The following is a 25,857-nucleotide window of genomic DNA, read 5'->3' as shown; positions in this document are numbered from 1 at the left end:
GCACTGCGCGTCCTATGGGGCGCTCGGGGGGACAGGGTGTGGCCCTCGGGGCCCGGGGCGCAGGCCGTGTGGTTCCAGTGGTGGGCTCTGTACATGCAGGGGCGGAGGCCGGCGCGGGCCCACGGGGGGCCGCGGGGCTGCTGCCTGGCCAGTCCAGTCCTCCACGTGGTTCCAGGCCCGGACAGGGCTAGCAGCCCAGCCTGAGTGGGCCACGGCGAAGGTGTGGGGGGTGGGACCCTCGCTGTGCCTGCCCCAGGGCACCTGCTTTTGCTCAAGGCCCAATGCCAACACCAAGACGGACTCTCCTGCGACCCGGCACGGCGGCTCACAGCGTGTGCTCGGCCTGAAGCTGGGAGGGGAGCAGCGGCTGCAGAGGGGACTGGGGGGTGGGTGGAGGCGACTGGGGAGGGGAAGGCTGACTGGGGACCGGGGTGGAGGTGAGGAAGGGGACCGTGGCAGCCATGGCTGAGGGGGAGCTGGGCACGGCGCCCGGGGGCTCGCTGATGGGCCGATTGTAGAAGAAGAAGGGGCACTGCTGGATGAAGAGTTCGATGATTGTCTGGTAGGTGCGCGTGGCTGTGAGTGCGTCCATGGTGCTGAAGTCGGGCCTCATCAAGGTGGGCCAGAAGCAGATGGACAGGTTCTCACTGGTCATGAGGTTCACCTTGTTGTTGTGGCTGACCCTGCAGCGACACCACAGCACGTCAAAGCCCCACCCTGCAGGAACCCCTCCCCCCCTTCAACTCTACAAACCCTTAGGGATGATGGGACCATCTTAGGGACTCGCTAGACTGGCTACCGTGCCACCAAACCAACTGCAGGTGACCACATGTGGAGCTGGTGACCTGTCTTCCTGGTACCAGTAATGTGGTCTCTCAGCTAAAGCTTTCCCTGTCTCCTGCTCACCCTCTGGGGAAAGGGGGTACAGGAGAGGCTCTGAGGACTTCTGCTTCCAGGCAGATTTCTGGATATAGCGCGTGCATGCGTGCGTGTGCCTCCTGGGTAGCTAGGATTACGTGTGTGTGTGTGTGTGTGTGTGTGTGTGTGTGTGTGTGTGTGTGTGTGTGTGTGTGTGTGTGTGTGTGTGTGTGTGTGTGTGTGTGTGTGTGTGTGTGTGTGTGTGTGTGTGTGTCTCTCTCTCTCTCTCTCAGCCTCCTGGGTAGCTAGGATTACAGACATACCCTGGCATGCCCTGGCTCAAGATGGCTATCATGCAGGCCCCACTGGAGCTGAGGACGGAGGCCTCACTCCACTGTCAGTTTTCAGAGGAGGAGTAACAAGCCAGAAAGCCCTGGAACCTACTTGTTCAGGTGCGAGATGACATATTTGAAGACTTCATGGTTTTCCTTTGGGAATTTCTTCAGTACCTCCTTGAGGGCATGTAACTTCTGTTCCCGGTCATTGATTTCTGAAGAGAGAAAAGCAAAGATTGGGTTGGAGATGTGTCTCAAGTGGGAGACTACTTGCCTATCAAGTGGGAAACCAAGTTCAAACCTCAGTATTGCTGAAGATAATTTGGTAAGTATCTGTCCAAATTATAACCTTTAATCCCTCCCGTCCCCCCTCCCCCCAAAAAAGGTCTGTGGCAGAGTCTGGAGAGCAGACATGGCAGTTTGGCAGCTGGCAGCCCCTGGGCTCCATGCTGTTGTGGGCCCCCGAGGGCTCCTGCACCTGTGGCCTGCACACCCAGCATGGCATAGGCTTCGTGGCCAGGTCTTCTCTGTGCCCAGGCCCCCCTGTTGGAGGGCAGGGGTGTGCCTGGCCCCCAAGCCCCCCCCACAGTCAGGAATCCATCACGAAGAACACAATTTTTTCCTTCTTCCGGTTGCCCCTGGAGACAGGCAAGCCGCATTGAGACGGCTTCCTAACCAGATGGTGAGTGCTGCTGCCTACTCATGCCATAAGGAGAGCCACAGGTGCCCTCCTGTCCCATGGACACATGTATGCACACGCCTCAGCCTCCTGGGCGCTCACTCCATCCCCACCATGTGCCAGGAAGGCGGCCACGGTCTCCTGGTCGCCACTCCTGCAGCAGCTGACAGGCCTATAGGGTCATGACAGGGAGCAAGGCCTGGAGCAAGGACAGCAGGAGGGAGGCCATGTGGGTCAAGGCCCAGGGCGAGTGACCCCTGGGTCGGTGTCCTTGTCATGCAGACAGGTAAGGGTGCACTGGTGCATGTGCAGAGACGGACATAGGAGCTAAGGTGAGCGGCAGCGTCCTTAGTCTTGATCCTGGGACTTGCTCTGGAAGGTATGCTTTCTCCCCAGCCCGCCTGGCAGGCTTTACAGAGCAACCCCCACAGGAGTGTGCCCCTCCGGATCCCAGCGGGCACCAGTCTCTGCTTTCATCAGGCACTAGTGGGGGTGGCACCTTCACAGAAGAGCCAGGGCTCAGCCTCCTCCCTGAGGCAGGAAACAGGGTGGCCAGGCCGCTGTCTGCAGGCGCCCTTTCCCCTTCCTCTCGGACAAACAGCAAGGATGGGCGTTTCCTGGCTTTCTTCCTTGCGGCGGTCCCTTGCGGAGCCTGCTCTGATTACCATTCACCATTCACCCGTGCGCAGCTTCCTGCGGCAGGCGAAGTGTGAGGAGGGAGCGGCACAGCTGTCCCAACTGCAGCCTCAACACCAGGCCAACTCTGCTGCTACCTGCCTGTCCTCTTCTCTTCCTCCCATGCTACTGGGGCTGGATCCAGACTTTGTGCACAAGGCAGGGGCTTTCACACAGGGGTGACTTCTCACACACGCTGCATCACCCTGAACCTCAGTGCAAGGGTCCTGGCTGAGAAACTGGCCATGAGGCGAGTGACGGGCAGGAGGGATGGGCCATGACAGCAATCCTGGGTGGAAGGAGACCTCGGGCACACCACACAGTTGTGCCTAGGCCATGCACGGCTGCCACTCGCTTCTGGAGCTCTACTTTGTGGCACATTTGGAACCATGCTCAATATTGTGAACATCTGGCACTAACAGAACAATAAGACAGCGACCCTGACCATGATAGCACTTCAAACCAGGTCCAAGCCTCAACGCACAGGCACAGCCACTCTCAGGTATCAAGAGCTGGTCCAGTTGATGTTGCCATGGAAACCCAGGCAGCCTGGTACTTGGCTACCTCAGGGCAAGGCATCCCCTGACAGCAACTTTTTCATTGGCTGTGTCTGGCTGGGCTGAGTGCCCTCACTCTGCGGTGCCCAGCGGGGAGCCCCTCTCCTTCTCCGCCTTCTGCTGGGCTCTGCCTTCTGCCGGGCTCAGAGCCCGAGGAGTCTCAGCACGCGAGCACACAATGGGAGAGGAAACTGCCGGCCTCCGCCCTTCCCAGGCTGCTGAAGTGGCACTGTGCAGCCACCTCCTGAGCGTGGAAGCCGCCGTGGAAGCGGAAGCGCTGTAGGAAGGGCAGTGGGTCCCCTATCGCTGCACCCCTCTCCTGCCCTTCTCCAAACAAAAAGGTGCTGTGTCAGCTGGTCCTGCAGAAACAATGGCACACCGCCGGGTGCTGGGCTTCCACATGCCTCTAGATGGCGCCAGGTCAAGAGGAATGGAGCCTCCCGCAGGCCCACAAGATTGCACATGCAGTGTGTGTATGCTGTGTGTGTGTGTGTGTGTGTGTATGCTGTGTGTGTGTGTGTGTGTGTGTACGCTGTGTGTGTGTGTGTGTGTGTGTGTAGCAAGCTTGGGCTGGGAGTAGGGACTACGGAGTGCTTTCCTATGAGACAGCATCCATCTGTGGATGGTGGGCTCAGAGAAGCCATGCCTGCAGCAGCCCCTGACAAATCTCATCTCTTAGCTCCAAAAGGTAGGTGCAAGAGAGGAATTACGAGTGTGGCTCACACTGTAATCAATTAGACTGACTCTGGAGGCTAAGAACAGGACTGTGGCTCAAGGCCAGCCTGAAAAGTTTGTGAGACCCATAATAACCAGCAAAACTCAGGGCTTGAGGCATGTCTCAAATGACAGTGTGTCAGTCTAGCAAGTTTGGGGCCCACTTATGAAAGCCCCAGAAGTAGAACATGTGCCTGCTCCGGACTGGAGCCCCGGGGGGGAACCCCGCTGGTCCCTGCTGCGGGTACTCACTGTGCGCCTCCACCAGGTCAATCTGCATGCTGTACGGCACCAGGGGGTCCGGCAGCTCTGAGAAGAAGCTCTTCATGGCCCCAGCCACAGTGTTCACGGTGAAGTCTTTCTCTGCCAAGTCCAGGTTGTGGTCTGAAATGAAGTGAGGCCACACCAATGGAAACGAGCAGAAACCGCAGGAAAACAGAAGGCTTGGAGAAGCCGGACCAAGTTCGAGGTCTGGGCACTGCCCAGGGTTGGCCTCAGTATGGGTGGGTATTATAGGAGGTGGCATCCTTGAATGCTGTTACTAGAGTTCCAAGGTTCACCAACAGTACCAGCATTCCTTATGGCTATGATGTTTGGCAGGCCTTTCTGAACTTTCTTTCCTGCCAACCAGCAAGGGAGCTTTCCTGAAAGGTGGGCGCGCTTCCTACTGGCTCACGGGAAATGAGCCCTGCCACCACATGCTGCCCGTCCCCGTCCCTGTCCTGACAGTGGGAGAAATCATTCGTGTCCCCCCTCTGGCCCCCTGGCTGTAGCACTGACTCCTTCTTCTCACTTCTCTCTCAGCCCTGCTGCATTCCTGACTCTGCAGAAACTGCTGATCAGGGGCTGTGACCGGGGTTCACTTTGGGGCTATCAGCTGTTGAGACCCTGAGTGCCCCTAAGCAGTTTAGGTCAATGATAGACTATGAGAAAGGAGGTCCCACAGATGACACCATGAGCAGGCTGTCTTGGTGTGGGAACCCACCCTCCTCGGTGCTGTGCACTTGACCAAGTCACCTAGGGAGGCATTCTCACAGGCACCCGACAGCCAGCAAGGCAATGTGTGCCCGCACAGTGCATCCCCAAAGCATCCATGGGCTAGCTAAGCCTGACCAGGCTTGCGAGATGCTCCGGTGGCGCCTCTCAGGCCTCTGTGCCCCCACCTGCTTCCCTCCCTCTGCCTGCAGAAGCCCTAGCGGGTGGGGGAGGGAGGCAGCTGAGCTCAGTTCTCCTATGGCCTGGGTGGCTCTCATAGGAGTCCATAGGGGGTGGGGGGGAAGGGTAGCCATGATGGACAACATTCCCTGGGCCTGAAAAATAGATCATTAACTCCTAACTGTCCCTGCCCAGCTGAGGATCACACCCCTTCCATGAGGCTGCTCATGCTGACAGCATTGGCAGGGATGGTAGGCTCACAAGGCCTGCTCCCCTCCTTTGGCAGTGTGACCAGGAGGCACAGCCACCTGGGGCCACACAGGGTCTCTTAAGTCACGAAGCCAGCACCTCTCTTGCTTTGGTTCTGGATGGGTGGCAGGACTCCCACCTGGCAGTCTAGCTATGGCATCACTTCAACTGGCTCTAGCCTTACCTTGATCAAACTGTCTCTGCAGACTCTCCATCTCTGACTTGTTCCCGCTGACCCGGTAGATGCCTTCTGTGCTCAGTCCTGAGGAGGAAGAACAGAGCAGGTCCTGTGAACTGGAGATCACCAGGCCTGGACACCAGGACGGGGGCACCAGGAGCCTGAGGGCGCCCACTGGGGGACAGGAGCAGGGCGAGGCTAGCATTCTCCTTGAGTTTTCACCAGCTTTAGTCTTCTTCCATGTGCTTTATTTTTTACTTACTTTTTCACAAAAATTAAAATAATACAAACCTGGTGCTGGTGGCTATATGTGTTCATTCTAGCAAATCAGGAGGCTGAGATCTGAGGATCATGGTTCGAAGTCAGCCTGGGCAGCAAAACCTGAGTCTCTCATCTCCAATTAACCATAAAAGGCCAGAAGTGGAGCTGTGGTTCGAGTGGTAGCCTTGAGCCAAAAAGCCAAGCCAGATCAAGAGGTCCTGAATTCAAGCCCAGTACCAGCACACACATAAAAAGATACACACTAGGGGCTGGGAATGTGGCTTATTGGTAGAGTGCTTGCCTACCATGCATGAAGCCCTGGGTTCGATTCTGCAGTAGCACATACACAGAAAAAGCCAGAAATGGCGCTGTGGCTCAAATGGTAGAGCGGTAGCCTTGAGCTGAAGAGCTGAGGGACAGTGCTCAGGTCTAGAGTTCAGGCCACGACCAGACCCCCCCCCAAAAAAAGAGCCCAGAGACTGTACCCAGACCCTGAGTATAAGCCCCATGATGGACCAAAAAACAACAACAAAACAGATACACAATATGGAAGCTGAAGATAACTTCAAGCCACATTTTGGTTTTCTCTTGAAATTTTCTTTACTTTATTTGAATACTCCATTTTCATTACAAAGTTACTGTAAGCTTATTCTGGATACCAAATGCCCTCACACCCTGTAATGGCTCTGGGGCCAGGCTGGGCTCCGTGGGGGAGAATGTCATGGCCAGCAAGTCAAAAACAAAACAAAACGAGTATTATAGAACATGATTTTAAAGACACTAACACATACAGTATCTCTATAAGCAACACTATCCTCCTTCAGGTTGTCTCAAGTTTTCACTGTTAGAAATATTCTTCAATTATATTTCCTCTTATTTTTTATTTTTTATTTTTTTTTGCAGTGCTGGAGATGGATCTCAGGTACTCTTAGGGAAGTGCTCTGCCAGCTCTCAGTTTCACCGTTGGACTTCATTTGAACTTTTGTCAGTACTAGGATTTGAACTTTGGGCCTGGACAGTAACTACTCCTTGAGCCATGCCCCCAGCCATAGATTCTTGGGAGTACCTGTCTCTCTCTTACTGTGTGGATTTGCTGTTCAAGTGCTTTAGTTTTCCCACAGGGTGCTTTTCTCACTCTGCTTGAAAGAGTAACAAATACTTGTTACTTTTTTTTTTTTAAGGTCTCAGACAGGGACTTCTGAACTCCATTCCTGATGCTTTCGTTCACTGGCTAGTGCTGTACCAACTGAGCCACACCTCCAACCCCTTGTTACTTTTTTTTTTTTTTTTTTTAAAGACAGCATATATCTGTTGTCAGGCTCCTTAGGCCCATGAAGTCCAACAGCAAAATCTATGGCTTAAATGATGGAATCTGAAGTATCAGAGGAAAGACTGACCCCACTCCACAGAGGACATGCTATTTGGCTTAGTGTGGACGTGGGCACTGGCTGAGCCCATCCTCCCATTCTTAGAAAGGAAAGTCTAGTGTGGCCACCAAGACAGCAACACAACAGTGAAGTAGACGAGCTCCTTCTGCTGCCCGTAATGGGAGAACGGGGCCTGCCATCCATTAGGCTCATGTCAGCCACCTCTGGGAGAGGCCGCCACCAGATCACATCAAAGCCTGCATTCTTCCAGGGCCCAGACTGTTGGAAGGTGAATTGAGAACATTACAGCAGAACCATGGAGTGTCCTTGCGCCGCACCCTGCGGCCCCCCCCCCCCCCCGCCCCGAGGACTCTCACGCAGCACCCGCTAGCATCCCCTGCACCAGTATTTATCCTGGCCTGTTTCCCCAGAGACAGGTTCCAACTTTTGATCTCGTAGCTCAAGCGAGGCACCGGGGCGGACACACAGGCTCGCCGCGTCGTGACAAGCCCTGGGCATGTCAGCAGCTTTTAGGTTTTCACCTCCTAGTCTGAAACAACAACTCTGTTCTAAGTGCTCTTCTCTTCTGTCAATATGAGAGCCTCCCTAAGGAAAGATGACGGCACAAAGGGCCAGGACTAAGTCACCGCTCCCAGGCCCTCTACCCTCCCCCAGTCCCGCCAGGCTGGGCATGCATCATTTTCTGGTAGGCCTGAGCCCCTGTGAGAGCAGGCGCAGTCTTGAGAGGCTGCTGAGCCCCTGCCCTAGGCGCAGGCCGCAGCCTGCTACATGGGGTGGTCAGGTGTGGGCAGTGGAGAACGCACGACAGGGCTCACCACCAAAATGGAAGCCTGGGAAAGTACCAGGGCAGCTCTAGAGCACCATTAATCATCACCTTAGCATTTCCTGTAAACCGGGGGTGTTTATTTTACAAAATCTCATTTTAAAATAGCAATCCTGCCACTGTCGTACCCAACACCATGGCATCATTTAGGAAAGGTATCATTAGCTTAGCTCGTACAATTGATCCCAACTACCACTTAGACATCAATGAAAAACAAACAGAAACTGAGAGCAGAGCGTACAGCACCATGGAAGCTTCATGCACTTGGTCCTGGTGAGAACCCGGATGCTGGACAGAACAAGGCAGCTGGCCAGGACCGCAGCCAGTCAGGGAAAGAGATGGGGGCCTGGAGCAGACCTCAGGCACCCACACGCCAGAGAAACACCCCACCAGCAGAAAGCAGGGCCCTCACAAAGTGGGCTTCCCTTACAAGCTGTTGCAGGCAGCAGCCCTGTCCTTGAGACCCCAAAGGTTCACTCCACTAAAGCCTACCCTGGGCCCAGGCCTGCCTGCTTTCTTTGAAACACTCCTACGGTTTCAAGCATCTTCTACTTGAAGCTCATCTTTGGGAACAGAATGAGGAAAAGGCCCTAAGTGGCCAAGGTCAGTGTTTTCAAGTATGTGAACCAGCGTTGTATCAGACAGTCTCTATCAGCAGCTATAGGGAACAGAGCTCTAACAAATACGCTCGCTGTCAATTTGTAAGATAACTATTAGCCCAGCTGTCAGGCAGCGCACAGAGGCTGGGATGCTGTATCTGGTCTGAGAGGACGGCTCAAACAAGAGTCATGCCAACAAACCTGTGGCTGAGCGCTCACTGGGTAGGAGGCCCACTGGGTAGGAAGTGCCTTGCACGCACTTCCACACCACTTCTCCCGACAGATCCTTGAGAGCCAGCACAACAGATGAGAATGCCGAGGTCAACAGGGAAAGCAGTGAGCACATGGCAGAGGGCGAGTTATACAAACGTCATTGAACCTGACTCTACAACACATGCTCTTTCTTCTCTCATCAGAGAAGAGAACTACATTGCCAGTTCTCCATCAGTCAGGTGGAGGCGCTGGGGTCTGGATGCTAGGGGAGCCCCCAAAACTGCATTTCTAACACATTCTTGGGGAACTACTGTGGGACCCCTCTAAGGTTCCCAAATTCTACAAGACAACAAAACCAGGGGTAATACATTAGGCAGAGCAGATACAGAAGTGGCAGAGCACAAACTGTGAGTGAAAATGCTGACAGTGAAAAGTCCTGCGTTCAAGTACACACACGCATGCTTGCATACATGCTCACACGCGCGCATGCACTGACACAGAAACAAAAGAGTAATTTACTCTTTTGGTTGTTGGTGGTGGTGGTCATGAGGCTTGAACTCAGGGCCTGGGTGCTCTACCTAAGCTTTTGGGCTCAAGGTAAGGGATCTACCAATTTGAGCCACAGTGCCACTTCTGGTTTTCAGGTAATTGGAGATGAGTGTCTCATGGACTTTTTTGCCTGGGTTGGCTTCAAACTGTGATCCTCAGATCTCAGCCTCCAGAATAGCTAGGATTATAGGTGTGAGCTACTGACACCCAGCTACTTTATTCTCTTCACCAAGGCCACGTGTGACTGTGGTGAAAGAGCTTGAGTTCTGCATGCAGGCCAGAGCCTGCACATCCCAAGTGTCCGCCTGGCTCATCACCCTTCACAGAGCATTCAGGCTTGACACCCCTCAGAACAACTCTGTTCACATCAGCAGGCGGGGGCTCCCTAGGCATGCACTGAGCCTCGCAGGTTGGCCTACTTCTGCCCCGAGTTGCCAGTAGCAGGGTTGAGTGCCCACAGGAGTATAGCAACCAAGGGGGACAAGAATCTCCCGCTCCTCTGGACTTTTCTCCTGCTCCTTCCTTCCATGGCGGCCATGTCAGCCTTGCTGCCACTCACCCCAGTCCTAGGTCCCCTGGAGCCGCCTTTCTAGCAATGAACTGGTACTTCCTCCAAGACAAACTTGGACTTGCTTATTTCTCACTTTCTATACTTAGATAGAAAAACTCAGCACTTAGGTTTAAAAAAAAAAAAAAAAAAGGAACTGGCAATGCCAGTGCCCTGGCACAGCCCAGACGGGGTTAACATAACTGCAACCATGTTCAGCACAGGCCCTCCCCACAATGGACATGGAGGGTGCGAGGGAAGGAGGGTTACCCTCAAATCAGCATTTGGAGGCCTGCATTCATTCCTTTCTTGGGGCAGAGCCGCAGCAGGCTCCCCTCAGGGTGGCAGTGTGTATCTGGTGAGGTCTCGGCCATCAGCCTAGTCATCTAGCAACAGCAGGCACACAGGGCACAGTTCTGATGTGTGCTACCAGGAGACATGGGCTTTGATCCTAAGGCCCGTCTCTACCACCAGACATGGGAGGGAAGCAACTGATGATGGAGGGAAGCGGCTGTGAGTGCAGCCTGCGCCTGCCTGCCTGTAGGCACAGAGAAGCTCTGAGAGCTTGGCCCCAACAAGCTCATCTACAGATAGCTGTGGCACCAGGGTCCCTCGGTTCCAATCCCAGCTCTGGCTTCTGGGGTACCTGCCGCACTTCTGAAAAATGTGGGATTGTGAACACATGTGCCCAGAAGCTGGGAAGCATGGCACCATAGGCATAAGGCACACTGCCTTAGAAATACTGACTCGGCTGCAGACTGCCCAGTGGCTCTGTCAGGTAAATGGCATTTTTAGCCATTTTAGCCAAGCTGGCTAGGAGTTGGGAGTGCTCCCCCACATCAGCTTCCTGTTTCCTTCACCTTTAGCACCTCAGATAGCAAGCAGGCTTCGCTGTGGAAGTGGGGCTCCCCTCTGTCTTTCCTCCCTCAGAAGGACTGTGTCTGGGACTTTCTGGCTCTCATTTCCCCTGAATGCTAGGACGGCTGGGCTACTCCTGTGCCTGTCAGCTGTCTTCCCTGGTACTCAACCAGGACTCAATTCTGTCAACGCCAGAATAGAATGCCACTAATGCTCTGACTAGGTGTTAGCACAACTTCCCAGTACCATGACATAATCTCGGCTGCGTGGGGGGGGGGTATGGGGGTTGGGGGGTGCGGTGGGTGGAGGGGGGCAGGGGGGACATCTGGAGGGAAGTGGGGGAAAACCTTGCACCAGGTGTGAGGTGTCTGGCATCTGGTTGAGCTGCCATGAACTCTTGAGACAGGGCTTCTGGACCCTGTCCTGAGCTAAGCATGAGCCAGATATGGGCTCGCTGTCATGACTTGGGAGAACATGCACTGTAAGGAGAACTGCAGAGCAGCCTGAAATGGGCACTGCGTGTGACCACAGCCAGGTTGGTGGACTGTGCTTTGTAGAACAGGTCAGCTGGGCACCAGTCCTGCCAGAGTGTGGAGTACCCTGGGCCAGAACACCTACACAAGACCAGTGGCATGGGGGTGATGTCAGTGCGACACTGAGGGGCTTCTAGCTACCCACAAAACAGAAGGCTGCCAGCCCCTGGGCCAGGGCATCCCCACCTCCGCCACCATCGCTGCCGGGGTGGAAAGGCCCCGAGGGTGCACATAGATGCCTTCAAGCTTCTATAATGGCAGAAGGTTCCCAGGGCCCGTGACAGGAAGCAAAATGTCACTAGTCACAGGAGCACTTTTCATAGAAGCTTAGAAGTTGAAAAGCTACCACCCCCACTTCCCTGCACTCTAGAAAAAGTACAACCATGTCAACATGTGGCCTCAGGAGCTCCAGCGGGCCACATGGCCCCGCCCAGTTTCTCCTCCCCACTGTGCACTCTGGGCCTCTGGCCTCCCTGCTGGCTGTTCCCCCTGTTGACCTCCAGGCTTTAGCAGAGGAGCAAGACTCCCACAGTAAACGAGGCTTCCTGCTAGACAGCGCTGCCTCCACTGCCCACATTCACGAAGGGCTGATCCTCTGGTCCAGGTCGGCACACACTCACCCTCCTCGAGGCCTCCCAGCCACCCTGTTCTGTAGGGCACCACCCTCCGCACTGTGCAGCAGCCATCTTGGCAGGCTGGTAGTGAAGTTTGGGCAGTCCGGGTCCACTCTTCCAACCTGTACCTCCTGTACCTCTTGTTCCAGGAGGTGGTCCCTGGCAGAGTAAGGTGACATGGGGTGGAGTGTGAGGGGCAGATAGGCAGGTGCACACACTGGGCGGGAGCCAGGGCTGTGCCATCCCCCATGGGCCCGGAGGGTCCATGCTGAGAACAGGTGCTGCTCCTTGGGGCCGGGGCCATGGCCACAGGACAGGCCACTGCCTCTGTCTGCGCTCTGCTTGCTCAGGGCCGGAAGTGGACAGTGCTCTGAGGAGGTGAGGCTGGGTGGGGACAGGCAGGCGTGAGCCTGCTGACAGGAGCTCCGAGGCCACATGTTGATGTTTGTATTTTTTTCCTAGAGTGCAGGGAAAGGGCCTGGCCTTCCTGCCAGCTTTTCAACTTCTAAGCTTCTGACGATGAAAAGTGCTCCTTCTTGGGGACTTGGGCTGTGATTGGTGACATTTTGCTTCCTCCCACCACAGAGGGGGCAGAGCTCGGGGATGGCCAGGCGGGGCAGGCCTGTCGAAGCTGCCAGGGACTTGGGCTGCCACCCAGACTATTTCTGTCTTGGATGGAGGCAAAATGACTCCGTGAGCCACGCTTGACTTCTCTCTGGCTGCCGGGCTCTCCAGGCAGTGTGCCAGGGCCTGCTGTTCTGACCAGGCAGGGCGCTGGGTCCTGAGGAAATCCGCGAGCAAGGCTAAACGAACTGCTTATCTGGAACAGCCAAGAGCTAGCGAGCTGGCTGCTGGCCTGTGTGGCAGTGAGGAATTTGTGGAATACAAAAATCTTGTGCTTCACTTACGAGCAACACAAAAACAGGAGAGTAGTGAGGAATGGGGTCCTGGGAGGTGACCAAAAAAAGGGGGGGGGAGGGGAAGCTTTGTTTTAAAGCTATCAGGATCACATAGGCAACTTCTCAATAAACCTAGAATTAGAAAAGGGAAGATTAAGCTGCACAGATTCACTCTTTTTTTTATTTTTTTGTCAGTCGTGAAGCTTGAACACAGGGCCAGCACTGTCCTTGAGCTCTTTTCCTCAAGGCTAGCACTCTACCACTCTGAGCTACAGCTCCACTTCCATTTTTTGAGTGGTTAATTGGAGATAAAATGTCATGGGGACTTTTCTGCATGGGTTGGCTTTGAACTACAATCTTTACATCTCAGCCTCCTGGGTAGCTATGATTATAGGTATGAGCCACTGGCACCCGGCTTCAGAGTCACTCTATAAATAAAAATGACACCATATGGAAACTGTGCACCTGATAAATATCACACCACCACTATTCAAAGGAACATAAATAAGGCAACCACCACACTGTGTCTGAGCTGCCCCTTACTGACTGCAGCCACAGCTGTATGGAGCTGCCCTTTCAGGGACACTCCACAGCCAGGCCTTCTGGCTGCTGAATGACCAACCCAAGTACATGGACAGTCTGGCCTGCTCTCTTTCCCCACGCTCTGCCCAGTGGCCATGATGAACGTGGGTGAGGTATAACGCTCATAGCCATCAGCATGAAGCACAGAAGGCTGCTGGAGAGTGGGCTCTGTTCACCCAAGCGCTGTGAGCTTCTCTGCCCTAAAGGTCTCCTGGAGCTCTGCTTCCTCTTGTAAAAAAGATTAGTACTACTTTCGAGATTAATACTGTCTTCCAGCTTGTGGGAGACCAGCTAATAAATGGTGAAGGTGCTCAGTGAAGAAGAAGCCTGACACACAAAAAAAGTAAATAAATAACTAAACAGCAGCTTCTCACTGAGCTGAGGCCCCCACCGTCCTGGGCAGGGCCTTCCTGATGCATCTCTAAGCTTTGGGTCTGACCTACTTGTAAGGTCTTAAGTTCGGAGCTTTGGGGGGAGTGGGTGATGGGCAGTGTGGCACAACAGGAACTTCACATCTGTACCTCTTCTGGTGCCTGCAGCATCTTTGGGTACTCATGCAGTGAGGTAACCCATCATGCCCACATAACAGAAACCCCCCAAACCACAGTGCTTGCAGAACTTTCGAGGGCCGGGAGGGTGGCATGTTCTGGGGGCATTGAAACTCCACATCTCCCCCTCCCCCATCCCTTGCCTGGTGCATCCCTTCCACATGGCTATCCTAAGCTGGATCCTTGACAGTCAACTGGTCATGGTAAATGAAGGGAAGTGCTTTCCTGAGTTCTTTAGTGACTGGTAAAGAGTCTGTGCCTGACAGTGGGCAAGCTGCCGTCTGCTTGGTAACCAGAAGGCAGGCGTCTCAAGTGAAGGCGGTCTTGTGGAGCTGGGCCCTTTGCCTGCGGTGGTCACTAAGACTGTCAGGAGCTGTGGGGTGAGGAGGGGGGAGGGGAAGCTCTGAGCAGCAGGATCCAGATTCTCTGGCCTGATCCTACTTCTCCATGACACGTCAGGGTCTTACCTGACCTGTCCCAGTGACCAGAGACCAAGAGGGCAAAAGACTCTGGGTTGGAATCCAAGGCCCTGTTTTCTCTTTTGCACCCATTTTCCTTGAAGGGTTGCTGACTGCAGGACTCCTGAGCTTGGACCTGGCAGGTGAGCTTTGCATCAGTGCTTAGACACATGATCCCTTAACCTGCACACAGCCCTACAAGGAGAGGAGACCTGGAGAAGGAAAGATGTGCTAGTGCTCTCCCAAGAGTGCCACTCATGTGTGACATGCCAGGGGGAAATCAAGAACCTTGCCCAAGCCAGGTGCCGGTGGCTCACACCTGTAATCCTACCTGCTTAGGAGGCTGAGATCTGAGGATCACGGTTCAAAGCCAGCCCAGGTAGGAAAAGTCTGTGAGACTCTTATCTCCAATAAACCACTCAGAAAACTGGAAGTGGCACTGTGGCCAAAGAGGTAGAGTGCTAGCCTTGAGCTGAAGAGCTGAGGGACAGCGCCCAGGCCCAGAGTTCAAGCCCCACGACCGACAAAAAAAAAAAAAAAGAACCTTGCCCAACTGGATGAGGCAAACCAGAGCTCACCAACAGTGGTGGGAAGGCTGCCCAGGCAGCACAATGACAAAGCTGAAAATACTTGCCGATTACTTTTTCCAAGCACTCAGTAGCCATTTCCATTTAATACTCGGGTGGCACTTTCGGTAGGCTAATTGCAGGAAAAGCTGTGCATCATCAATTAGTGTCCAACACCAGGCATCGACCTCTCCAGATCTTCCCTCCTGGGAAAGATGCTTTGTTGACAGGTCCTACAAGGGGACACTAAGCTTCCCTCAACCCCTCCAGTGCAGAAGACTCACAGGCTGCCCCACATGGACAACCCACCCTGTACCCTCCACATGGCATTTCCAACCATGCGCCAAACAGCAGAGTGACCCACGGTCCTCCCTCTCTTTACGCAACTGCTCGTCCTCTGGCATCATTCATAAGCGCTCACTGGAGCCCGGTGCACTCCATTTGGAGGAGACAGTGGTGAAGACCCCGCCTCAGGGAGCTTAGATCTCAGACAAGCTAGGGTCCAGGAAGGTAAGGGCTCACAGACCAAGGCACAGGGCAAAACAGACCATGGGGTAAGGGTTCTGATTCAGATGGGAGCTCAGAGAGGGATCTGGGAAGGACTTCGGAAATGGAAGCAAAAGGAAAGACTCAGCAGGTGAGCAATCAATCGAGTTGCGGAACTGCTGGAAATTGTACTCTGTAACCTAAGTTAGGTAAGGCTAACCTGGAGTGATGGAGAGCCACTGAAGAATTCCAAACAGGGTTTGGGCATGGTGGTACATACCTATAGTCTCAACTCTGGAGAGGTTGAGGCAAGAGGATCAGGAGTTGTCTCAAAAACCACTTTGAAGACCAGACATGGTTTAATTCTAGCCTGTAATTCATGCCTGTAATTCTAGCAATGGGAAGGCAGAGTTAGGGAGGATCAAAGTTGAGAGCCAGACTAGGCAGAAAGTTAGCAAGACCTTTACCATAGTCAGTATGCCAGGCATGGTGGTGATCACCTGTAGCTCCAGCTACATGACAGGCATAGGTAGGAGAATCTGGGTCCGAGGCTGGCCCTAGCAAAAACATGAGACCCCACCTTAAAAAACAAAGCAAAAAATGGCTGGAGGCTGTAGCTGAGTTCAAACTCTATCACTGCCAATAAACAAACAAATAAAAGGACTCTCCCAGGGCACTGGTGGCTCACGCCTGTAATCTTAGCTACTTAGAAGGCTGAGATCTGAGGACCACGGTTCAAAGCCAGCTGGGGCAGGAAAGTCCATGAGACTCTTATCTCCAATGAACTACCAAATAACTGGAAGTGGCACTGTGGCTCAAGTGGTAGAGTGTTAGCCTTGAGCTGAAGAGCTGAGGGAGAGCACCCAGACCCAGAGTTCAAGCCCCATGATAGACCAAAAAAAAAAAAACCAAAACTCTCTAATATTTCTAAAGTATAGAATGAAAGCTGTGAATTTCTCCTGTGTGACCTAAAGAAGCCAGGGGACCAGTGTCAAGGGTCTCCTAGCTGAAGGCCCCTTCTCCTTTGTGCAGGTCACTGAGCGTGTCAAGTTTCCCAGCAGTTACCTACATGCAGAAGATGGCAGCTGGGGGCAGAGACCTGAGTGAACACTAATAAAATCACAGAAAGGCATAAACAGCTAAGGCTAATGGAGAGGGCTGAGAACATCCCTGTGTATCCGGCAGCCATACCCGTGCAGATCAGGTTACCTTTAAGTGACCCAAATCTGTAGATGTCCAGCCAGTGTGGTCATCAGAAGCTCTCCTCCGCAGGCAAAACAGAAGGAAGAGACATTCTCAAATTTATTTATGTTAAAGGACTGTACTTAGTTTTAAAATAGCAGAATTGGGCTGGGAAGGTGACTCAGTGGTAGAGCTCTTGCCTTGCATGCATGAGGCCCTAGGTTCGATTCCTCAGCACCACATAAGCAAAAAGAAAAAAAAGCCAAAGTGGCGCTGTGGCTCAAGTGGTAGAGCGCTAGCCTTGAGCTGAAGAGTTGAGGGACAGCGCCCAGGCCCAGAGTTCAGGTCCCACGACCGGACCCCCCTCCAAAAAAAAATAGCAGAATAAAAGACCTTCTCTAGACTCATACACGAGCAATAGCAGAATGATACTGAAGTAGCTAGCTTAAGGAGGCTGGAGTAGAAAACAAACCATGTCCTGTGTTTTTTTTTCTTTTTTGTCAGTCATGGGGTTTGAACTCCGGGCCTGGGCACTGTCCCTCAGTTCTTCAGCTCAAGGCTAGCGTTCTACCACTTGAGCCACAATGCCACTTCTGGTTTTCTGGTGGTTAATTGGAGATAAGAGCCAGGCGCCAGTGGCTCACGCCTGTAATCCTAGCTATACAGGAGGCTGAGATCTGAGGATCACGGTTCAAAGCCAGCCCAGGCAGCAAAGTCTGTGAGACTCTTATCTCCAATAAACCACTAGAAAACCGGAAGAGGTGCTGTGGCTCAAGCGGTAGAGTGCTTGCCTTGAGCTGAAGAGCTCAGGGACATCGCCCAAACGCAGAGTTCAAGCCCCATGACTGACAAAAAAAAAAAAAAAAGAATCTCATGGACTTTCCAGACCAGGCTGGCTTTGAACCTTGATCCTCAGATCTCAGCCTCCTAAATAGCTAGGATTACAGTCGTGAGCTACCAGTGCCTGGCATGTCCTGTGTTTTGTACCAAATGCTGACATAAAAATATTAACACAGGCTGGTTGTATTCTGAAATTACCTCTCCCACTTCTGAGTTAATAAAATATTCTTTATTTCATGGAATCATGAAAGACAGCTTTACTTAAAAAAAAACAACAACAACTCAAACCCCTTCTGTCTTTGTTTGGCAGAAAAATGATCTGTCAGCCTTGTCATCCTTAAATGCTAAGGGCCACTGGCCGAAATGTCCACTGACTCAAAAAGCTGGGGAGCCACAGTGAAGGGGGTCTGCGAGGACCTAGACAAAATAGAAACCTACCTCCTAGCTGGACAGCAAGCAAGGCTGCCAATCACCTTTATGTCTTCTGTTTGTCTGGTGGGGTTTTGGTGCTGGGGAAGGAACATGTGAAGCAGGTGCTCTAAATGAGCCAGCTCTGCTGCCTCCAAGGCTAAAAGTGCTGAGCTATCTTTACAGCATTATTAGAGCCTGAGGCTACTGCAAAGGTGATTAGATATAGAGCAACAGCAAGGCCCTATCTATCAAGTGCGAAGGGACCTACTTCCAGCTCAAGGCCTCTCACTTGGCTTTTTCCATGCACAGCTGCTGTTCTCATCATTGGAGCTATGCCTCTGGCTCAATCACATCTGCTTTTGTGGGACTGGGGGGGGGGGGGCGGCGGGGAGAGTGTGTATTTCTTGTTGTACAGGCTAGGCTGACCTGGAACTCTCCAGGCCCTCCTGCCTCCACTGCTTGTGCTGAGATTGCAGGCATATGCCACCAGGCTTGCTGGTTTGTTTTGACTTTTGAGGCTCATACTCATTTCCTCCTGAGTAGCTGGGATTACAAGTGTGCCCCACTGCACTCTACTTGTCATCTTAGGTTTCACAGTTTGCAAGCATTTGAGAAACACCGACTCTGAGTTCAAACCCAATACTGGCACCAAAAAAAAAGCATAGATGACAGCTGAGCACTGGTGGCTCATGCTTGTAATCCTAGCTACTCAGGAGGCTGAGATCAAGGATCATGGTTCAAAGCCAGCCCGGGCAGGAAAGTCCCTGTGAGACTTTTTATCTCCAATTAACCACCAGAAAAACGGAAGTAGCGCCGTGGCTCAAGTGGTAGAACGCTAGCTTTGAGCTGAAGAACTGAGGGACAGCACCCAGGCCCAGAGTTCAAGCCCCACAACCGACCAAAAAAAAAAAAACAAAAAAAACACCTAAGATGACAATTTTGTTGCTCTTTTGCCCTTCCCTTTCAGTAGAGACACAGTAGGCACCTGCCCCAGATCACAGGGAGGCTGGGGCAAAGAGCCAAGCCTGAGGCAAAGAGCCTGACCCCCACTGCCTGCAGCTGGTTTCTCCCAGGGGTCTGCATGCCACCTGTCGCTTCCCGGTCCCAAACACAGGAAGTGGGAACTAGTGCTGTTCACTGTTCACAGCTCTGAGAAGCTCCAAGGGCTAGCCAGCAGTGTGGGCTGAAACCCATCCCGGGAGGGCACAAACAACACACAGTTCATGGAACGTGCAGGCCTCTGTCTCCGAAACCCTGACTGTCCTCACCATGCTGATAGCTACCGCCTCTCCCTGGTCTAATCCTGGGCTTGCTCATTGCATTCTGCCACTGCCCTGCCAGTGGTAGCCATAGCAGCAGGGGGCAGGCAGCTCAGACTCCCCAGCTTCCTCCATCACATGCCCCATCTGCTCTCTGTGATGCGACAACTCCACACTCACTGCTCTGCTGCAGCCTGCGGAGGCTCCCACTGTGGGCTCGGGGTACCCCGTGGGAGCATGTGCTGCAATGGGGGCCGCCAGGAGGCAGAGCACTCCTGAGGCTGTGGCCCTACAGAAGCCCTCTCTTGCTGTCTGCCACGTTGGACAACCACCACAGAAGAAAGAGCTCTCTGTTGTGGCTTTTGAAGCACATAAAACACCACCAAACACAAACACCGACTGTAATTCCTTATCGGGAGCTTCGGACTACATACCAGCAAGGTCTCATTTCAACCAAACTGCAATGACGTGCAAAGATAAATTGTGAGTTCTTTTGCTTTAGACTGTTGGGAGGCCACTGAATTTAAACAGCCAGGGATTCCAGCCAAAAGTGGATGAACCCAAACTGGGGTGAAATCACCAAGTCTTAGAGCATCTCTGTTTGAAAAATGGGATTCAGCGGTCTGATACGCAATCATCTCATATTTCAAAGCAGCAAGGCTAGGAGAGCCAGGCGGGACACAAAAGCACGAGTTGATCTTCCTCACCCCGGCCGATTCACTCTGTCTTGTGCAGCCCTCTGACGCTGGCTGCCTCAATTCCCCCTCGGCCTGCCCCACTTCTGCTCTGCCAGTGTGAGCCCAAGGTCCCGCGCTGGGCAGCATTGCTGTGTGCTGATGACCACAGCAAGCGCCTGGCAGCGGTCCTGGCTGCTCCATGACCAAGAGGCTCCAACAACACACCTTCAACGCTCCCATTTCTGGGGGCAGGGACATGAGGTGCCAGACATCTCGGCTTTCAGCAGTACCCTCCTCCCAGCCACCTTCTCTCCACGGTGGACAGGGCAGAGGGCAGGAGTGGGGGAGCTCACTCATGTCTCTTCCCCTTGCTAGGTAGGGAACCTGCCAAGTGGGGGTGGCAGGAGAGAGGGACAAATGAGCCTCCTGCCTACCACCCCGCATTCCCCCTGTGTGGCTCTAGCCCACCAATATGAGGGTCCAGCCTCTGGTAAGAGAGGAGGAGGAGCAGAGGGAGGAAGGTCTGCAAGAAAGGCAGAGTGGGAGTACTGAGTCCTCTAAGCCAGGCTGTACCCCACACAATGGCAGTGTGACCTCATCAGAGGTCAAATGCCATGCCTCCTCAGCCCCCAGCTTCTCCCCTTACCCACAGTGAGATAAGGGGGCTCGGCAATACTCTGGCTGCGGGCTCTATGCTGGCAATAAACGAGGGCCTAGAGAGGCATCCAAGCCACAGCCCCGCTACCCTGACAGGGTCTGTGCCACACCAGATCATCTCAGTGACTGCATGAGCCTCACATAATGGCAAGGCTAAACAGTTATGCATCACAGCAGGGCCAAGGCTGGACCTGAGGCTCATCCCGTACAGAGCATCTGGAAGGAATCCAAAGGCCCAAAATGTGGGCAGGCTCAAGAGCCCGCCTGGCTCTCTGCAAGCAGCATCAAGCTGCGAAGGAGTTACATTCTGCCCTGGGGTCTGGTGAGGAGATCCATCTCCCAAAGGCCTTGGGCCTAATGGCGAACACATTCCCTAAAGATGCTTCATCAATTAGGGGTGAAATTTAAACCTGGCTCGAGCAGGCACTCTACACACTTAAGTGAACAAATGAGCCACATCAGGAGGAAGGCCACAGAGCTGGATGTTCAGGCACAGGCCATTCACTGAGAGCGTTGCAAGGGAGGGAAGTGTTCCCTACCTGACTCACACCCTGCCAGCAGAGCCCAGCATCTTATCTAGGAGTCCGGCTGTGAGGCGTCATGAGGAGACCCCAGGCACCATGGGCCAAAGTTCATCTGTCATGTTTTATGTGGCCCAGAAGCTGAGGCCCTGGGGCTATCCCACTGGAAACAGCAGAAAAAGAACCACAGGAAGCACCTAGCCAGGTGAGCTCCCAGCTGCTGCACAGTGGCCTGGGCTGCCCTGGTGTCTCCATCCTCACCCAGTCCTAAAAGACACCCTACCACAAAGCCACAGCTAGGAGGCCAGAGACACACGTGCATGTTACTGAGGTAACACTGGAGTGAACCTGGTGGGAGGCACTCCTGACGAGTTTATCTTAGCATGTTGAATGCCATGATGGAAAAGTGTCTTGAGGTACATATCAGTCCCTGAAGGGCTGCAAGCTGAAGCTAACAGTAATGCTCTTTGCCTGATTAATTATGCATTAATGTGATCATGTCTACCTCATCTACCCCTGGACTTGAGAGCAACACAATGAGTCTAACATAATGCCTGGAATTAGTAGGGGCCTACTTAAAGAAAATATTCAATAAACACTGGCCAAGGAACTGGAGACCTGACTCAAGTAGTAGAGCCATCAGCTATAAGCAAAGAAGTCAACTAAGAGCATAAAGCTCTGAGTCTCAGAGCAGCACGTGCGCACGTGCACACACATATACACACACAATCACAAACCAAAACTGCTGGCTTACTTCTATATTTCTAGCTATGCAGAAGCCTGAGACCTGAAGAGTGATATTTGAAGCCAGCCAGGGCAGGAAAGTCTAAGAGACTCTTATCTCCCATTAACCAGTAAAGGCCAGATGTAGAGGTGTAGCTGAAGTGGTAGAGCACCAGCCTTGAGTGAAATAAACTAAGCAAGAGCATGAGGCCCTGAGTTTAAGTCCTAGTACTGTCGGATGTGTGCACACACAATACAAATACAAATACAAATACACACACACACACACACACACACACACACACAGAGCCACACACACACACACAGAGCCACACAGAAAGGAATATGCTTACTTCTGGCTGTGAACCAGGTTAGCCTGGCTGGTGTCCCTATCTATCTCTTAGAGAAGCTCAGAGCCCTTGAAGGGAACAGTGACTCCATGCTGTCACAATTTCCACATGGATGAGAATGAGGAAGGGGGAAAAAAAATCATTGGAGCCAGAAATGTGAGGTGTCCCCGCCCCCCGACTCAGGTCTCCCCACCTGCCTTCCCCGCTCTCAGGGAGGTCCCAGAGCAGCTGCAGTGGTGACATTGCCCTCCTCCATGTAACCAGAGCTGAGTGAAAAGCTAGTGGGGCCCAAAAGTGCCCCACGTCCACACAAGAGCTTTTCTACCCATTGGCTGTCATGTTGACAAGAGTGACCTCAGGGTATAGAGCCGGGGCAATGAGCGGGTCAAACTCAAGAAGAAGTGCAGGGAGAAGCTTCAACCACAGTCAGGTCACAAACCCAGGAAGAGCAGATTCTGAGGGGAGAAAACATGATTCTTTTTTGCTTTTTGAGAAAGGGGCTAACTATGAAGTTTGGGCTGAAGTTGAACTCGAGACCCTCGAGACTGCCTGAGACTGCAGGTGGACACCATGCCTGGCCCATGGTCCTTTTTTTTGTGATCTGTGTTTAGAAGGAGCTGGCTGTTTACTCCCAAATGACAGGAAGGGGACACAGCACTCCCAGGAACCTGGCCACAAGGTTTCTTTCCACACACTGCCCAGGACCGGCTTCAGATACCAACCCTCCCTGCTGTTTCTACTAAAACTGTAGTACAGCACTGCAGGCAGAATGTAAGGCCCTGGATTCAGCCTCATAAACCCATGTGCCAGGCGTGGAGACACAAGCCCTAACACTGGGTTCTGCGCCATTTACTTCTGGTTACACACCTACAGGGAGTCATTGGTTTTACAGTGAATAGATTGCTCAGAGGAAAACATCTCTAAAGTAGAGGGTTCAAGGTGTCCCATCTGTGATAATTGGGCCACCTCCTTCTAAGAAAAGTTTGGGTCTCTCTGGTGCCTGTCCCTGCTGGTGGTGTCACCAGAACTGGAGGTTGCCTGGTGTCCTTTCCAGGGGAGCAGGGGAGCTCCCATGCTCTGCCTCAGCCAGGATGATGCAATGTTTTATTTGGCAGGACAAGTGTCAGAGTGCCAAAGTAGAGGGCTCGTAACAGCAGGGACATGATGATTTCTCACTCTGCACTGTCTGGCCATGCCTGGCAAACAGGTTCACTGGGAAAGTCATCTGCCATTGGCGAGGAGTGCCTGCCAGGGCTTCCATGTAACAATGCAGTCTACGGCAATTCCTAGCATGCGTGGATGAGTGGGGAGAGGGGATTGGAAGCCAGGTGGCAGCACCCACTTGCCCTGTGCCCAAGTCCCAGACACACCCTGCCCAGAGAGGGAGGCGGCAGGTCTGCACCCGCCACCTCCTGGGAGCTTAGCCCAGTCTCTTTCAGAAGCCGTCACGGACAGTGCTGGAAGAGGACTGAGAATGATGGAAAGGTCTAGACGGTGCACAACACAAAGGACCATTCGACAAGACAGCAGTCTAGACTCTTCAGAGGTCACCACTAAAACAGAGCAGAGAGGACAGTTCTGGATGGAAAGGGACTAAATGCAGTGAGCATACTGATTACATCCTGGTGTAAACTCAGCCATGACACTTTCAAGCCAACTGAGCAAAGAGGAATATGGACCCAACAAAACTTTATGATGAATATTTTTTACCTAAGTCAGAGCGATGGCTCGAGCCCATCATCTTAGCTACCTGGAAGTCAGGGATGGGGAATCATATTCCACTACCAGGACAAAATGCAGGAGAAGAATGAAGGGAAACTGGAAGGCCAAAGAGACTGTAAGAGCACTAATTGAATATAAACAATTTGTGTGTGTGCCATTACTGGGGCTTGATCAGGGCTCTTGCTCACGGCTGGTGCTCTACCATTTGAGCCACTCCTCCATTCTGGCATTTTGTTAATTAAAGATGGAAACTTGCAGATTTTCTGCCCAGTCTGGCTTCGAACCTCAATCATCCAGGTCTTAGCCTCCTGAGTAGCTAGGATTATAGGTGTAAGTGTCCAACATAAACAGAAGATGTAACACAAGTCAAATTCTGTTGTTTCAAGAACATGGCATTAGGCTGGGGATGTGGCTCAGCAGTAGTACTTGCTTCACATATGTAAGCCCTGGTCTGGTTTGGTCCCCAGCATTGGGGAAAAAGGAAAAAAAGAACATTACAGATTTTTTTTTTTTAGCCAGTCCTGGGGCTCGAACTCAAGGCCTGGGCACTGCCCCTGAGCTTCTTTTTTGCTCAAAGCTAGCACTTTACCAGCTGAGCCACAGCCCCACTTCCAGCCTTTTCTATTTATGTGGTATTGAGGAATCGAATCCAGGGTTTCCTGCATGCTAGGCAAGCACTTTACCACTGAGCCACCTTCCCAGCCCCTGCAGAGCATTTTAAGACAGTTTCCCTTTATGATTATCCCAAACGGTCAGGCAGCTGTACTTGTTTTCACACCTCAGGAAAAAAGTCCTACCAATACCTGAGTGTCTCAGTCATCGCATGAAATGTGACACACGTCTGAATAGCACAGAGGACATGATGACAACCCCTGTCCTGCCCTCAACTGGCTGCTGTGGAGCTGGCACAGAAGGGAGGACATGCGCCCTGCCACACCTGTGGTCCTGAGACAGACTTTCTCACGCCACTAGCATGGAGGCCCCACAAGTCTAACACTCTGCCCTTCTCCACCCAGAACATCCCACACTAAAGCACAGCTTCCAGAACTCCAGAGGACACAGCCTCCCACAGCTTCCTGAACACGGCAAGCAGTCTGATGACTATGATCCGGCTGCCCTCTTACCTGTAGCTTCGATGTACTCGATGCATCGTTCAATGAAAATGGGGATTGGTTTCTCTGGAGTCACGACAGTTGTTAAGGGCACCCCAAAATAATTACTCTCCCAGGTTGCCTTTGTGATGGATGGTCGGGGTTTGGGCTTTGGTTTCTGTCCACAAAAGAGAAAAAGGAAACAAACACAAAATGAGAATATCGGCACATACCCGAAGACCACTAGACAGCAGTGCACAGTGGTACAGGGCCTTCTGGAAAACTCATCTGGCTAGTTTTGCATGTTATGGCTTCCAAATACCATACAAGACAGTGGGAAGCGGCCACAGTCACACTCTGAGGTGCCACTGTTATTAAAACAATCTTCAGAAACAATGGGTTGGAAAACAAGCAGTCCCCTTCCTCTAGGAGACATCCGGCATGCACGGTGCTGCAGCTGGCTGCCCCACGTAACAATCCCATGTGCACCATCCTGGGGTTAACTCCCAATGCTCTTAGCACTATTAATACTGAGATGATCTGCTTCAAATCATTCATCCCTTTTATTTCATTATTTGTTTGTGCCAGTACTGGGACTACTGTTAAAATATCTACTAAAAAGAAGATGGTTACGCTGGACGCTGCAATCGCAGCTACTCAGGATCACAGTTTGAAGCCAGCCTAGGTAGGAAAGTTCAGGATCATCTTTTCTGACGGGCCAGCCTCAGACTGAGATCCTCCTATGTATGCCTCCCCCATAACCAGACTATATCAATGCACCACTTTTTCTGGTTTGTTGGTTGAGAGGGGGGGTCTTGCTTACCTTCTGACTGGGCTGGCCTTGAATCTAGATGCTTGCAATCTCTACCTTGTCTCAAGGAATTGAACAAGCATGTGCCATCATATCTGGCTTGCCATTTTTTAAGTGAATTATCCAGGATCGCATAGCAAACTGGCAGCAGAGCTTATACCATGTCCAAGATGGTCTCCCACTCTCAATGAACTTTTTTTACTCTAACTGGTGAAGGAAGACACGGTCACAGCCAACAGTGCACTAGATGTCACCCTGGGAGAAGAAAAAGGACCCGAGGGCTGTAAGC

At 52.7% G+C, this 25,857-nt stretch overlaps 1 protein-coding gene across 1 annotated transcript in view; it reads right to left on the bottom strand.

The window, feature by feature from the left end:
* Positions 1 to 228: 228 nt before the first annotated feature.
* Positions 229 to 25,857, bottom strand: part of LOC138814247 (rho GTPase-activating protein 35) — an 81,605-nt gene continuing 55,976 nt past the window's right edge. The window contains exons 3-7 of the mRNA XM_070003260.1: positions 24,791 to 24,935; positions 5,407 to 5,484; positions 4,071 to 4,202; positions 1,303 to 1,408; positions 229 to 683 (exon numbers count right to left, since the gene is read on the bottom strand). Coding sequence (XP_069859361.1) covers positions 326 to 683; positions 1,303 to 1,408; positions 4,071 to 4,202; positions 5,407 to 5,484; positions 24,791 to 24,935 — 819 coding nt within the window. The 3' untranslated portion in view covers positions 229 to 325. The remainder of the gene's footprint in view (positions 684 to 1,302; positions 1,409 to 4,070; positions 4,203 to 5,406; positions 5,485 to 24,790; positions 24,936 to 25,857) is intronic.

This window comes from Dipodomys merriami, unplaced genomic scaffold (assembly GCF_024711535.1).
Source record: "Dipodomys merriami isolate MVZ:Mamm:240054 unplaced genomic scaffold, mDipMer1.0.p SCAF_106, whole genome shotgun sequence".
NCBI lineage: Eukaryota > Metazoa > Chordata > Mammalia > Rodentia > Heteromyidae > Dipodomys > Dipodomys merriami.
This window is presented reverse-complemented; position numbering and strand designations above follow the sequence as displayed.